This window comes from Opisthorchis viverrini (genome assembly GCF_000715545.1).
Source record: "Opisthorchis viverrini unplaced genomic scaffold opera_v5_339, whole genome shotgun sequence".
Taxonomy (NCBI): Eukaryota; Metazoa; Platyhelminthes; class Trematoda; order Opisthorchiida; family Opisthorchiidae; genus Opisthorchis; species Opisthorchis viverrini.
The window spans coordinates 135,658-149,604 of record NW_008751998.1 but is presented as its reverse complement, the minus strand read 5'-3'; the positions used below and the strand labels follow the sequence as shown (position 1 = coordinate 149,604).

The 13,947-nt window shown below is 45.9% G+C and overlaps 1 protein-coding gene across 1 annotated transcript in view; it reads right to left on the bottom strand.

Moving 5' to 3' along the window:
• The window catches only part of T265_15071 (hypothetical protein), a gene marked incomplete at both ends in the record, with an annotated part of 55,786 nt that overhangs the window by 38,100 nt on the left and 3,739 nt on the right, over positions 1-13,947 (bottom strand). The window contains 7 exons of the mRNA XM_009176462.1: positions 4,559-4,654; positions 5,246-5,555; positions 5,669-5,705; positions 8,203-8,350; positions 9,488-10,096; positions 11,135-11,480; positions 12,172-12,351. Coding sequence (XP_009174726.1) covers positions 4,559-4,654; positions 5,246-5,555; positions 5,669-5,705; positions 8,203-8,350; positions 9,488-10,096; positions 11,135-11,480; positions 12,172-12,351 — 1,726 coding nt within the window. The remainder of the gene's footprint in view (positions 1-4,558; positions 4,655-5,245; positions 5,556-5,668; positions 5,706-8,202; positions 8,351-9,487; positions 10,097-11,134; positions 11,481-12,171; positions 12,352-13,947) is intronic.

Here is a 13,947-nt window from a genome sequence, read left to right as displayed (position 1 = left end):
AGGACAGGCTGGTCAAAGTTCGAGGACAGTCTTCGGTAAACGGACCACAAACAAGACGTAAACACGAGTATGACGCCGACTAATTCTGCTAAGACTTTCCAAAATGATGAGGATCACCACACATAATCCTGTAGTGAAGTAAGTATCGTGTAATGGTAAACAGATTATCTCAGTTCGATGCCCAAATTAACTAATGCGTACCGTCATGCTAGAAAATAAAAAAATAAAGTGTAGTGCAGGTTAACAGTCCACATCCCGACCCAAAGCTGACACCTTGACGCGGCGGTCGGGCTTGAGTGCTGAAATGATCCCGCGGGCTACCCTGGCTGGAACTTCGTTCGACAAGGTGCAACCATGCCAGCAAGGCCAAAAGAGAGCAGTCAAACCAAGAGCAGCGGGACCTCGTACTACGAGTAATCGTGTAACGACGCGGTATGGGGTATGAGTGCAATATGAGTAGGAAGGCAGTAAAGTGTTTCTCCAGGCGACCAGCATGTCCGTATTCATGGAAGCAGCGATGCTGTCTTCCCTTGCGGAAGGATGGGTTGGGAAAGGTTGGCCCTAAAAACCGCACACTTCGATCGCCCAACAGTTGACGGTGACTGCCGACGAAGTACTTCGAAAACCAAAGAGTATGGTGCTGCTCAAAAGGCACCTGCCGCGGCAGCCTCATCAAGAGTGGGACAGTAATGCATTACTCCATGCGCGCTCAGGTTGGGCCAACCTCCAACAGCCAAGCAGGTCAGATTATTGTGTCATCCGCTAAGGGAGGCCCCCCTACTGCCCGCTGCCGCGCGGTTCAGACTTTTTAGTCAGAGACTAGGGACAGGGCGAACAAAACCTTACATCCTCCCACTACACTCTGGGTCAGACTTTCGGGTCAGAGGCTCAAGGTGGGGTACCGCATCCAAACCCTTAAGCTCCTCATGGGCAACCGGGAAGCATCATTTGCCCGCACAGTTCTGTACCCACCGATGTCCCTCCCCAACTCCTTTCCAACACACGTGAATCTTGCTGGGTCACCTGACCGTCAGTTATCTGACTGAAGGGCCTTATGCTCCCCACGGCCTATTAACAATGAAGGGAAGAACACCTTTCTAAATCCACGAAATGCTTTCTACATAGGAGTTTTTAACATCCGTACTCTACATCACACTGGTAAACGGCAATGCACCGTTGAAACCTCAAACTCCCTTAAAACTGATATGTGCTCTGTCTCCGAAACACATATACAAGGCCAAAGCGTGGTTAGGCATCTCAAAACGCCAGGGACGAACTCAGCTCTTTCACATCTCTCTCCGTGTGTCCAGTGATCCAGAAGCGATAACTCGTGGAATATATGGCGCTGGCGTTCGACTCAACCCAAGAGCTGAACGCGCTTTGCTGGATTAGATCCCAGTGAACAGTCGTCTCTGCGCCATCCGGTTATCTGGCTCAATCAAGCTCAACGCCTCTCGATATATAAAAAAGCGCCGCCTGTTTGTAGTGTTGGTTTGTGCACCAACATACCGCAGTTCTGATGCTGAGAAGGGTGCTTCATATAGAAACTTATCCGAGGTCGTCAGGCAAGAACCACTGACACTGTTATCCTGGATGGCGATATGAATGACCAAGTCGATAGTCTGAGCTCCTTGGAATCACATCTGACTGGTCGATTAGGCGCCTGTTTGTAGTGTTGGTTTGTGCACCAACATACCGCAGTTCTGATGCTGCTGACCATCAACTCTTTCTGGCCATTGCGGACTTTCGGCACAAACACTCGCATTGCGCAACCAGGCGGCCACCATCTGCAAATCAACCGTGGACCCAGTTGGACCACATGGCCATCAGCCGCAATTCAAGAAAAACTGCCGTTCGTTCTGGGGTACACAACTTGATTCCGATCACGACACGGTGCGTGTGCGCCTGGGAGTTCGTTTCCCTCAAGGTCCTTGCAAGTCAGTAAAAGCATTCCAATTCATCATCTCCGAAGAACTACCATATCCCAACAGCATCGATCTGAGCTAGCTCAACAACTTTCTACAGTAAAACAAAACCCTACTAGTATCGAGAACGGGGATGAAGCATGGTAAAATGTGAAATGAGCTAGGCTAGCGACTTCAGTGCTGTCTGTCTGACTTTTCCTATTCGACCACAAGACCACTGGATATCGTCGAGATCACTAGCCATAATTGACGCCACGAAAACCATACCAGCAGGCAACCAGTAGGACAGTGCACACAAGTCTCTCAAACGCCAAATAGCGAAGAACCTACGGAAAGACTGAGAGCTCTGGTGAACATCGAAAGCTCAGGAGACGGAGAAGGCTTCTGCCACCGGAAACAGCCATGCCCTATTTCAACTGATAAAGGCGTTCAGCTGTAGCGTCCCTTTCGGTGCCTAGCTGCCATGCCACCCGAAGGAAGCACGAGGGCTGGGATACTGCCAGGTTGCCCAAGCCTAGACAGATGGCCCAAGTGGTTATTTCAACTGATACGATCGACTTGCCCTAGGAAAGCAACGGTTAGTGAAGCAACACGTGGAAAGACCGGAAAAATGGACCGAACACTTCGAATAACGTCCACGATAAGCTCCCACCTGAGTTCATCACATCAAGTGGCGTCAGGTAGGACATTCATACGATTCCGAAAGACTCACAATCAGTGTCCAATGCCTGTTGGGTCAAAAGGCTCCTGGGGCGTTTGCTCACAGATATCAAGTACACAGACGACATAGCTCGTCTTGGATCTGACAAGTGATAATGCAAACAATATTAAATAATCTAAATAATTCTGCCTCGCAGTTCGGCATACACTTCACACCTGCAAAGTGTGGAGTGCTGCTTCAGGACTGGGTGGGCTCAAAACCTAACTCCCTTCTTGCGTATGACACATATTTTTCTACCTGAGCAGCTGCATCAGTCTCGATGATCTCGCGAAAGATAATATTTCCATCCGAACTCGGAACGCCAGAACAGCTTTCGTGAACCTGCGTCACCTGTTGCTGTTATATCTGACTGCTGTCCCCGCCCCAGTGCCTAGTGCCCGAAAAAAAGACTGAACGACAAGGAACAGAACAGTTTTATTGCGAGTGAGGGCGAAAAGTGCAACAGCTTTGCGTTATATATTCAGGGGGCTTTGTCTGACCTTGATCCAAGGCTGTCTAGTCGGCGATTAATGAAGTTTTGAAGGTCTTAGTAGGTTTACGGTATTCTGGGATAACCATCAGGAATCTGATCTTCCTGACAGTAAGCGTGACATCAGCTTACCTGTCAAGGGTTGCGTTCACACTACTGCGGTGCGCTCCACATTAATATACGAGTCAGAAAGCTGGCCGGTGCGCGCCGAAGGAGTCAAAAGGCTATCGGTATTCGATCATCGGTACCTTCAGAGAATTAACCGAGTCTGGTGGGAACACCGGATCAGCAATGCTGAAATACGTTGAATGGTTTTCGGAAATAACTCACCCATGATGGATGAGTTGATCACGTCCCATATGTTGCGCCGGCTTGGTTACGTGCTCCGTATGTCACTCGACCACGTGACGGTTGGAAAGGAGCCAGGAGAAGTCGAACAATGACTTGACAGCGAAGTATGAAGACCAGTTCCAGCTAACACAATTGTGCTGGTCTCTCTGGAGAGAGACCTCGCGAGAAGACACATCAACGGTTAGATACATTGTCACACATGGCCTAGTCGCGCCCTCAATGCCGCTCGCGCATCCAAGCCACTACCTTCAATGCATAGCTCCCTTCCCAATCTCCTACGTCGAACACCCTGTATCTACACATCAATTATGTCCGCTACTGTCTTAAATGCGCAGCTACCTACCCATCCCCCCGAATCATCGACGAACAAAACTGTGGCAGCTGTAACAAATGTACGGCAAGTATGCTGTTTACACACACAACTCCAAAAATTCGACGACTATGATAGGGAGAATGTTGCACGATGCCATTAGACGTCGGCAACGGTGCGCTGACACATCGGAAGTCGGAGTAAACCCATCGGTCAGTCGGTACGTGCTCATGTTGCTGGAGTTGGGTGGTGACAAGGACTAAGCAGACGAAAAGCTGTTGGATTAAGAATTCAAACACTACCAAGTCGCATACTGCCCGATTCAGTATGCCGGAAAAATGTTGCACCAATGTATCCTGCTATTGTTTTCAGCAACGGCCAAATGAGCAAGCGAAGGTAACCTTTTCGTTTACACAATCGTTTCGCAATATTACATACACATTGGTGAACCCGGTGAAAGCAGACACAAAAACAGATATCCGATCCGTAGTGAATCGTGCAAGTCATTGGCTTTCCTTTCACACCGAATCTAACTACGTCCACAGTGGGTATCTGGTTAGCAAACACAGGCAAAAATGTTGACCTATGTGAGGCACCTGTGACTTTCGCATGGAGTTAAAAGACCAGGATTTGCATCCTAGTCGTACCATCGCTAAGTTTCAACGGCTCAGAACGAAATAGGACTTATTTCTGTCTTTAATTAATGGCAGCTACTAAAACTCCTGCACCTCAACAGACGGTTGGGCTCAGTAGAAAACGATACCGACCAAACGAGAACCTACGAGATCCTTTGTCCGGAAAGCCGACAGCGCCCGAGCTGCGATGTACTGGAACCGGAGGCCCCGCCGTGATCAGCGGAATCGATTTCACCATGTCGACTGTGAGGGCAGAGTACAATAAACAATATATAGTATTACAGCAGAAACAATTGATTACTAAGCAAAGATCGAGAACTGTGAATATGGTGAAAACGAGAAACAGTAGTGTGGTTGACAGTACGGCTTGGACTGATGAACATTACAAACGAGAGATTGAGCTGGGTTCCAGGTGAGTCTCTCTCAAAACCAAATTCGTTTGCGAATGAGTGTATTTCGCTAAAGTGAAGTCCCGTCAATCGGACTGGACGGCTGCATTGAGCGACTTGAATAATGTAATATGTAAACAGTCAGAAGATATTTTTAGAAAAGATGGCGTGGTCTGACCTGCTGCTTAGTGTCCAAAGACAGATTTGTCATGAGACAAGAACATATTCCAGTGTAACAGACTACGGAGAGTATGTTGACTTCCTATGTAGGAAATAGGAGAACAAGCGGAGGGAAGAATTAAAATCACGAACGGGATCTACGGCAACACTTTCGGCAGCAAATGAATTCAGGTCTTACATAAGGGTTGTCGGTAGATACGATAAACTGTATGAGCTCTGACTTCAGCGCCAGAGAATTCAACAGATTAGGTACCGTTTAACCTACCATCAACTTCCACACCACTACCACTACCACCAACAGCAGCAATGGAGGGTGGGGACACAGAGCCCAGGGGACGATAGAGATCATTCGGTACACCCAACGCTGCTTCTATCCCGATGGCCAAACTTGGTTGAATCCCAAGGAAACCATCAACCACCGCGGACAGACCTCGCAGCATTTGGTGATAAACGTAGGGCAAGTGGATGGACGCAGCGGCCACACGATCCGCAGCGGCGGTTTTTCTGCAAATCGAAAGAATAAATATTTCTATCACTAGTATGTTGAGTTTGTAGCTTTTGTGCATGAAAGAAACCTAGAAACACAGGCATTAAGGTTCCCAATATAAGAACCACCCTCCTCATAAAGACCTTTTTTCAAATCTCCAAAATTTTCTCCCCAATCAAGTGGACCGAAAACCCTACTTACGAGATGAAAGGAGCCCCATAAGACTTGAAGAATATAACTAGGATTTCTTTGTATAGAAGGAAAACATACCGAAGAGAGAGGGAAAAGCGGAGCAGACAAGATCTTGGCTGGTATCCAGCTCAAACAGGTTGTTGCTAGCATTATGGAGAAAAACGTCCCTAGAAACTGGTTGATCTTGGTGTTTCTGGTGTTCTTTAGAGGCATTTTTCTTCAAGCTTCTTTTGATGTTTTCCAAGATATCCGTTGTTTTTAGTTTCCTTTCAGCCGTACTGCAGTACATCAGAGAGGAATCTGAAAAGAATGACGTCACCTTGACTGATGATGAAAAGTTTGCAACCAAATTGTCTAGCTCAGCGAACAAACCGACGGCTATTACAACCTAAGCTACCAATATTCTTTTTGACTTCAGAATGAAATCATTCGCATCATCGAGCATGAAAGCCCACCTCATCGACCTCCATGCAAATGTCTGATCTGATGCTCGTGGATGGTCAAGCAGTGTTCTAGCCACACATCTGTCTACGAGTAAGGCCACAGATTCCAATGAATGATGCCCCAGTAAATAAAACAAAAACGCAAAGCATTGGAAAGACAATAGATAAGCACTCAAGCCCCACCGATTTAGCTGGGCCGCGGAGCTGGCTAGCATTATTTTTCGGAAGACTAGCAAATCCAGCTCTCATGGTCGGGGCGAAGCAGACGGATGTACTTCTGCTGCTAAGACCTCAAATACAGAAGTGAGGTTGGATAGCACAACGGCGGTCTGTTAGTGTATGTTTTGGTACTCCGGTTGCAGTGGCTTAAAGTTACAAGGAATAACTGAATGGGGCAGTTGTTAAGATGACAGCTTAAATCCTTCCAGGAGCGCGAAACAGTTTAATGAGCGTACGAACAAGCAAAGGACTATGGGTGTGTATTCAGCAATTACACTCATGTCTTAGCAACATAATGGTCCACCGACACTTCCTCATATCAAGGTACTTAAATCTCTCCCTAAGGTATCACTCACTCTGAAAAGCTTAAAAACGGGTTTCCCTGGTAAAATGCTTAGAGGTAGCCGTGCAATAACAAGTTAAAGTCTACTCACGATATCGACCCTAGAAAGCTCAGCTCAAAACTACAAAAGTATATGGCCCAAATCCTCTGCTATCTAAAATGCTTCAGGAGTGTGAACTCATCCCTATTTTGAGATACAAACAAAGTTACAAGATGGGTCGCCGCGATAGTCTTGATAGTGTTATCTTCATCAATACCCCGTGTCAGGACGCGCCAAGACATGGAAAAAGTACATACGCAGAGAGCGACGCACCCCCAAGGTCACCATCAGCACGACACGTCCGGAAAGTAGGTGACTTGGCGGCTCTCACCAAACACAGCTTAACAACATACGACTAGCGTAGTGGGCCTGAGAGTGTTCACGACCGGAACACCGCCATTGGCTGTACGGAACGAACAAGCGAAGGATCATATTTGGCCATTTAGTCATCCTATATATTTACACAGACGCTCTGTATGTTTTGTCCTGGCAATACAGCCGTGTTCCCAGTTCTCTGTCACCTCCCTATCGCACAGTTTGGCAGGCTCAGTTCAGGCGTAACCCATAGACGGCCACTCACGATACAATACCCCGAAAATATCAACATGTCTTGCTTTCACTAGCTTCATCAACATCGTCTCGACAAATTTTATCGATCGGCATTCGTAAAAGTTTACTTCCCGGAAATCCTTCATAGTAAAAACTTAGGTATTAGTTCATCTAGAAATGGCAGCTGACCTCTCCACATTCAATATGTTCTTTTATACGGAAATAAGACGTTTACCCTTTTGTGCTGCTAGACTAAAAACTTCCTCTCTTAAATGTCTTGCCCATCTATTGTCAAGTGTACCTTTGCCGAATGGACACAAGTCCCACCCGTTTTAATCCCTGAACTATGAGAACCACAGCTTTATAACATAAGACATTGGAGCATATCTTAAAACGCCTTGTGCTTTCAAGGAGAAATTTATAAGAACCAGTTTACAACACTGACGCTCCATTAGACTTCACAGTAAGAATCCGGTATTCTTCATACCTGGTTACATTTCAAGTTGTACGAACAGCCTATACTCGGTCCTACTTCAAACTCCAACTGATGAGAACTACCGCCTGTCGCGACTTCACAATTCCTTGGATGATGGAAATTTGGCGGACCCGAATACAATATGTGGGAGTCTCGGTCTGTGCCCTCTTATTTAATCGGTGTGCTTGAACTCCCTCCTTTTTTCTGATAAAGATCTATTTTCACATCTGATCACTTCATTCAACGATTCTGCTGAAAACTCGCAAACGGTATTCCGACCGAACAGTATTCTTTACTTGATTTTTCAAACCTATGCAATCGCATGCTTGAATCTGTTTCCAGGCACGTTTGTGGCACGTGTCGCGTCACAATTGCAATACAAGAAAACGCTGTGAAACCACATCAAACTAACCGTTAGCAGGAAGGGAAAAATGTATTAGTAGTAAAGCATATTAGCCGAGCATTGAAACTTACTTGAACATTTCCAAGACTGGAGTAGCGAGTGTGCGCATATCGCAAATATCCACAGGATTACCCAGTAGATACAACAAACGCAGCCAGCTTTCTTTGACACTCTCCGTGGACATCTCATGCGGAAGGACGGTCACACCAAACTTGTCGACTAGAAAATGATGAATACGAAAACATTGTCCTTACCAATAACCACGCGATGGTAGAGCAACACACCGCCAACTTAGTTTGAAACCTAAGTTTTATTAGCAGGTGTACGAAAAATGGTGTCTATACGTGTGATTTTAGGGGGCCACAACACAGCAAACCAGGCGCAAGTTTACACCAGCTGGGATGTGCGGATTAATGCAGAAACCGATTTAGGAGGCAACGAAGCCCAGCTGCATTGCCAGCATGGCTTCGGTCAAAACGTGAAGCTTTCACTATCTGTCATGATGCACTTCACCCGCCACGTAGTGCGAATGTGCTGGTGCATTCGGTTTCCTCCTCTCTACTGACGAGGGGGAATTCGCTAACTGTCCATTATGAGGAGCCCGTGGCCGTCCACACAGTAAACATGCATTGCGGAACCAGCTGAACTGTGTAGCAATGCAGTGCTCATGGCCGATTACGAAAACGAGTGGAGAGAGAGCGCAAGTGCACTGTGGCCAGATTGAAATGCGCTCACCTGAACTTCGACGCCTCGGAACTGGAAAGTAAAATTAACAGGTTCAACCGGTGCAAAATATATGTAGGGTATGGAATTGAAAAATTGAACATTTTGATGTGAGTGACGGCATACTAGCTGCAGAAATGAGACCCTGAAAATGTGCCGAGGATACTGGTGGTTAGAAAAAATCTTCGGCCTAAATCAGCTGAATGCCCGATCCACAGAGTTATATAGGTCATGAAGTATTGTTATAACTCTGCCTTTGAAAGGGCTGACATCATGACGTGATCCCGTCAGCGTATGTTCCATCCCCACATCTACACAACATATCAGTATACACCGCTTACGAACTCTGGTGCGACAGTTAGCACTAATTGCCCCAGACAGGGGCAAAGGATAAAAAGGGAGATCATAAAGAAAACAAAATGATGAATCACTGAACACGCTAGGAAGTTCAGAAACCCCGGAAACTTCAGTAATAGCGACTACCACGGAAATAAGTTCGCTTTTCTATTGTGAGAGTACCGCTGTTGCATAAAAATGAGTGGTGAAGCTTTCGTCCCACCGGAAACAATGTTTTTGGAGAAAACAAAAAAGAGAGCGATTACTCCACAAAAGGTGATAGAGTGCATCACCAACCTGTCGGCAAAACTGGTGGAGCTGGTGTATCAGCGCCCGCTAAAACATTTGCTGGACTGTAAAGGATTCCCATCAGGTGGCTCGTCACCGCTATAAGAACACGACACCAGTGGTAGACCAGTACAGATTGGTGACGCCACACCCGTACACAATCCTTGAGGGCGGCCCACATCTGCGGACGGGGGAAGCAATAGGAGCAGGCTGTCATCCAGGTGTTCATGAGCAAACTGACAACTTGATCCACAATGGTTTCCGCCAGACGGGCTGGGTCCATTGCTGCAACTTCTGTAGTCCTCGTCGTGTTTGTCACGACCGCGGTGCTACCACTGGCCTCGGAGAGCACGGCAGGGGACATGGTGACGGGAAATGAGCCAGGATAAAATCCAGCGCCAGCAGCGCTCGTAGGCTTCGGACGAGGACTAGGCACGGGTAAAGGAGGGGCCAGCACAGCGTGCGATATATTCAAACAAAACTGCAACAGAGAGTCCCAAGCATTGGGTGGTAGATTAGCTGCGTTGCTTAGTACTGATTCCACGGCTTGTACGATTGCTTGGGTGACTTTTAGTTGAGAGTGAAGCATGTGCGTAGAACTGACACGTTCAACAACAACTGGAAAATTGACAGAGAAGAGCGAAAAAATGTCAGAGTGATGCGTAGCTCGAAGTATTTCATATTTACTCATTCCGATAACCAAAATGGGGATGATATGCGAAGGATGTGATTACCAAACTGAAAGAAGTTTGACAGCACAAGTCCCTCAACAGTGCTACATAGGAACTACAATTTCCAGTCAGGGTATAAGGTGGGGTAAACGAAAGCAGTTCACGGTATGCCCATCCGACTCAACAGAATCCAACTCAACCTAATCGAGCAAGCCGACCGAAAACGTCAATCTCAACAGGTACGATATGGCTATCAGCATATCTTCATCTATTAACGGAGTTGGAGATCATGCGAACTCTAGGAAAGATGAAGACACCGGTCGTTTGAAAGATGACCAATCTCGTGACCATACAGCATTTCGAGGTGTGATGTATTGTTGTAGCACGTCCCCTTGAGAAACATGGACATAATGTCGACACAGATGGGTCGAAGAAAGCCAGTCTGGTCTTCTCTAACCAAAGGACGATTGGCAACCCATACCAATGATCCATACGGTAAGATCCCGACATGTCAAAGCCACGGGGATGACTCAGATGAGTTCAGAGCGGACTAAGCACACAAACATATTGGCAATGTTCTCGAGGCTTCTGAGACAAGTAGTCCAGGTCACCCAAATCGAGAGGTGGATTTAGAGTAATTGCTCACGTAAGAAATAGCAGATATGTTTGAGCTTGCAATCGATCGGAAGGCAGCGTGTTTTCCCCGCACATATGTCTCTAGCATGAAAATTAGTTAACCGTGTTTTATCATTGCATTATTCATCCCCAAGTTCGACATGAACTCCCAAGTCAGTGCCCAATGAGCAGGTTTGTGACTCTATATCTACTTTGTCACGCAAATGAGTTTCTCAAGAATGACTTAAATTTAAGGTTCAATTAGAGAACTGACAGAGGCTGAGAGACAGAAGCATAAAACGAAAACAGCAACAAGCATGGTTTCTTAAAACAACAAGAACAAGGTACGGCAAGTCGTGCAGAAACGTACCGAACGATTCAGGTAGATCGACTTGGTCTTCCAAATTTTTATTGATGGCCACAACAGTACGACCCAAGCTGTTAACAATCCACTTGGGATGATTCCAAAGAGGTTCAGGGAAGCGTGGCAAGAAAAAGAAGCACAGAGACGACAAAATACGATCCAAGTATCGCATTGGATCACGTCGCAACGCACGAGGATAATGGAATGGTAGTGGTGGAGGAGCTGTGGACGAAGGACTCGTGTTTTGACCCCCGAAAGGAAGCATATATCGGAGCCAACAGCAGTAGATATGAGCACTGTGCACTACCACGTCCCAGTGCTCAGCTGGCATCGTCAGACCATAAGTGATGAACTAGAAGAGATTGAAATGTGTATTCGGAGATAGCGACTGATGCAATAATCTCATCAAAAATTTACGATGATTTTGTCACTAGTTCTGAAGTTGGAAGGGGCAAAGACTTGGTTGACACAAAATAGTGAGGTGGATGACAATGTTCATAATACTGATCTCGTCTAGCTTGCGCATTCACCGAATGGAGGCTGGGTAATACACCACCACAAATAAGTAGGATGAGTTCTCCGCACAACCTTTAGCGAGCTCATTTTCAGGTTCAACTAGAACAGTGAAGTGGAGTAGCGGCAATAGCCCTAGCCAAAGCATAGTTACGTTGAAACAGGCGCGGCTTAAAAAAGATTGCGCCGATGAGTTGGATACGTAAACACAAAATCAGTCTAAACATAGTCACGAAAATACTTTAAGTAAAGTCGCTATGGTCCTCAAGCGTGTGCACTGCCAGATACGGACCTCAAGGCAGATTGTCGCCTAATCACCATGGTAACACATGGAACACGGACACGTGACACCGATCGATCATGAGTGTCAATAAACGTAGAGGATAAGACGCATTAAATCAAAATGATATGCATTGAGTGGGGCGTAAAAGTGAAGTACCATAGTAAATAAATACTACAAGTTAATCCTCTTGGCGAACTAAACAACAAATTGAGTAGATATGTCCTTGTTTAGAAAAGTTGAATCCTACCTGCATGGCCCATTGCACTTCCTCGTGGGTGTCCAGCTGAGCGGAATCTCGCACCGCTGGAAAAAGTGAAGGACCCAAACCCTCGGAAGGGCTTGACGTAGAACCCGATCCCCGATCAACATCGCCCACACCGTTTGCTTGCTCCACGAGAACCGGGCGAGGAGAACAATTGCAGTCACACTGATAACGGGACAAAGAGTGCAACTAAGTAGCCCAAAATAAAGAACAGAGCTAATACCAAAGAGCATACCAAATAGACCGTTTTGTAAGGACAGTGAGCACCTATGAGACCGTTCAAAATTGAACTCTTCATAAATTAGGGCACAGTTTGAAAAAAAGCTGTAGTTTTTTTCCCCGTAAAGCTTAGAAAGGTAGGAAATTTGATTAACTGTTACAGCAAGTTGACGGAAATATAACTGGATAACGCTACCGTGAGGAACGGACTACCGAAGGGTATTCCAAAATGTCCTTGTTTGGTTGAACAGAATTACCCGGCGTCCACATAATTAGCTTCCAATTTCTCTACATTGGACTAGTCAGACAAAGTTTTCTTTGTGATATGACATGCACAAAAGTACTTTCCAATCTGAGCAACTGGAACGTCCTCTTTTGAAATTGCTCCGTACTACTCCACAACCTTCCTAGAGAAGCTTTCTCCCATAAGAAGAACGAGACTTGATTTACTCAAGTGGGCACAGTACTTTGAAAGTGGCGAAACACACGGCGTTCTTTACAGCTATATAGTACCGTGGAATATAGTATGTTTGTTGTGTAAACAATCTAGACGCTGAAAATCAGTTTTACAAACACCGAATACGGTAGTTGTTGGAAACGTGTTTACTGCATGTGTTTGCTGGTGTTCATTCGTGGTGAGGAATAGCCCCGCCAATTCTTCAGCTATCAATGCAAAAGATAAGACTGAAAATAACGTGTCACTGAGGAATCACTTCATCTTGGTCGGTCCTAATGCATATGCTGAGCTATCACGGCCCTAGATAATCCATTAAATTAATGCTTGATGTTAAGGCGTTGCATTAACGTCCGGTCATTTCTTTATAATCATCATGGTCGTCATTGAGAATATTACACCGACAGTAAATACTCATGATTGATTGCCACACAAAAGTGAAAGAAGAATTGAGAGAATGGGGAGAGGTACGGATTTATTGTAGGAATCCCATGCTTCTAGATTGCAGTGATCAATACCAAACTACTCACAACATCCACTCACATCCATCATTATCTACTGGGGAAGAATAGCCTAGTTGCCCTTCAGACAAAGCCTGAATTACAGGGCGAAGTAGAATATCGGAATGAAAATGCCTACTGCTGTGTCGACCGGAACGACTCGTAGATAGCAAAAACAAATACCGCTATTAGGCCACACACATACACCTCACACAAAAGCGCCACAGTGACAGTCAGAATTCATCCACCCGCTGAATTACCATTAATTTCTAGAAAAGCAATTGACTCGACTGGACTTAGTTGAGCAGTGGTCGCCCATGAACGAGACGAAATAGCTTTCATCTTATATAAGCATGTCCAAGTAATGTTCTCGGAGGACACGGGAGCTTGATTTCTGTCCATTTGTTCAGGAACATGTATGATGGCTCAAAACGACATAAGAACTGAACTCATCATCAGAAACCGGACGGTATATGTTTCGTTTACAGGTATGACGAATGGCGACGCGTTCCTCCGGCCACAAAGTGCTATCCAAGATATATATATATATATATATATATATATAACAGATTCTTAAGATCTAAGTGC